Source organism: Olea europaea, unplaced genomic scaffold, assembly GCF_002742605.1.
Source record: "Olea europaea var. sylvestris unplaced genomic scaffold, O_europaea_v1 scaffold30184, whole genome shotgun sequence".
Classification (NCBI taxonomy): Eukaryota; Viridiplantae; Streptophyta; class Magnoliopsida; order Lamiales; family Oleaceae; genus Olea; species Olea europaea.
In genome coordinates, this window is record NW_019248853.1 from 1 (window position 1) to 1,361 (window position 1,361).

Genomic DNA, 1,361 nt, shown 5'->3' on the forward strand with positions numbered 1-1,361 from the left:
AAAAAAAAAAAAAAAAAAAAAAAAAAAAAAAAAAAAAAAAAAACTGATTCATTGAAGTTAATACTGATTGCTTCCCCATGGTAAGTTTTAGTTTGGTTGGATACTAAGATGTGATCATTTAATAAAAAAGATAGTAGTTTATAGCATATCCTACTCTATGAAAGAAGCGTGTTAAAAAATTAGCAGGCACTTGGTTCTTAACATGCACTATTCCCACCCTTATACCAGCCAAAGCTTGGTAAAGAGGCTTTCCCTTCTTTGCTTGCAGTGATTAGAAGACCTGCCTTCTTTTCTCCATCCAAATATTACAATAATTATATTATTTCTCTCTATTATCCTTCTCCTGTCTATCTATTTGATCAGTTTTAATAAGGTATCAACCACAGGTGACAAGGCAGCAACTTCCATAGACATATTCATTCCTTCCAAGAGCAATGTCATATATCCTCTAGAGAATTAACATAACACAAATGCGCAGGTCAGTCTTTGGCATTCAAATACCATCAACGAGTCAGGGAATGAAGCTTAAGTAGAATTATATACAAAATCACTTTTACACAAAAATGAAAAATCAGATGTAAGATTACCCATGTACAATCCTCCATAATCCTAGTCTTGTATTTATGAACAAGCAAAATCATTTTTCTCATGTGCATATGGCCAATTAACAAAATAAGATTGGGTATCCAAAAGTGCCAATTTACAACATTTTATTGTACTACGACAAAAATCATTAATACAAGGACTTGATACATTTTAGAATCTACTATGGGAGATCTCCTATACAAAATCATACCTGTTTCTCCTTCAATTTTCCTCTTCAAGGCACCAAGAGGACCAATCAGGCGGCGGATCGCGTCATTGCTATACTTCAAGGTCACTGCACAAATAGCCATGTGAATAATATTGGTAAATGCAATCATATATTTCTTGCCTTGTATTTTTCAAACCCTTTCTGACCAGAAACAACAAAAATAAATAAATATTGAAGCTAAGGTTATCATCAGAGAAAAGTTATGTCTATGCAACTGGAACATATTACATATGCGTGGAGAGTTTCTGCCATCTTGAGATCGTGCTACATTTATCTCTCGCTTCATTTGATCTAGGATTTGAAGCCGACCTTTAAGTGCAGGTTCTAGACACTCACATATGATATCTAGAGGGATTACAGCAGGTTTTATATCCAGCTGAATAGCTGTAACTCCATTCTGTGTACCAGCAATTTTGAAGTCCATGTCTCCCAGATGATCTTCCAGACCCTAGAAATTGTATAAGCCAAAATTATATAGGGAGTGAGGTCAGAGATTCAAAACAATGTATATCTATGGAAACCATGAAGAAATTAAACGTCCAAGATC

General features: G+C 34.4%; 1 protein-coding gene across 2 annotated transcripts; it reads right to left on the bottom strand.

Annotated features, from left to right (window-relative positions):
• Positions 1-15: 15 nt before the first annotated feature.
• Positions 16-1,349, bottom strand: LOC111384824 (polyribonucleotide nucleotidyltransferase 2, mitochondrial-like). Of its 2 annotated transcripts, none has more exons than XM_023009155.1 (2): positions 1,151-1,349; positions 16-880 (listed from the first exon to the last, which is right to left on the bottom strand). In XM_023009155.1, the coding sequence occupies exons 1-2, from the start codon at positions 1,236-1,238 to the stop codon at positions 711-713; spliced, it is 258 nt and encodes an 85-aa protein (XP_022864923.1). In that variant the 5' UTR covers positions 1,239-1,349; the 3' UTR covers positions 16-710. The 2 variants fall into 2 exon arrangements, with proteins under 2 accessions (XP_022864923.1, XP_022864922.1); XM_023009154.1 differs by having other exon boundaries at positions 1,043-1,347.
• Between the last annotated feature and the right edge of the window lie 12 nt (positions 1,350-1,361).

Excerpts from the sequence above, each read along its gene's own strand:
- LOC111384824 (XM_023009154.1), bottom strand. The coding sequence starts at position 1,238 with ATGGACTTCAAAATTGCTGGTACACAGAATGGAGTTACAGCTATTCAG. Across the intron at positions 881-1,042 it reads CAGAAACTCTCCACGCATAT|TGACCTTGAAGTATAGCAAT; the intron begins GTAATATGTTCC and ends CTATTTGTGCAG.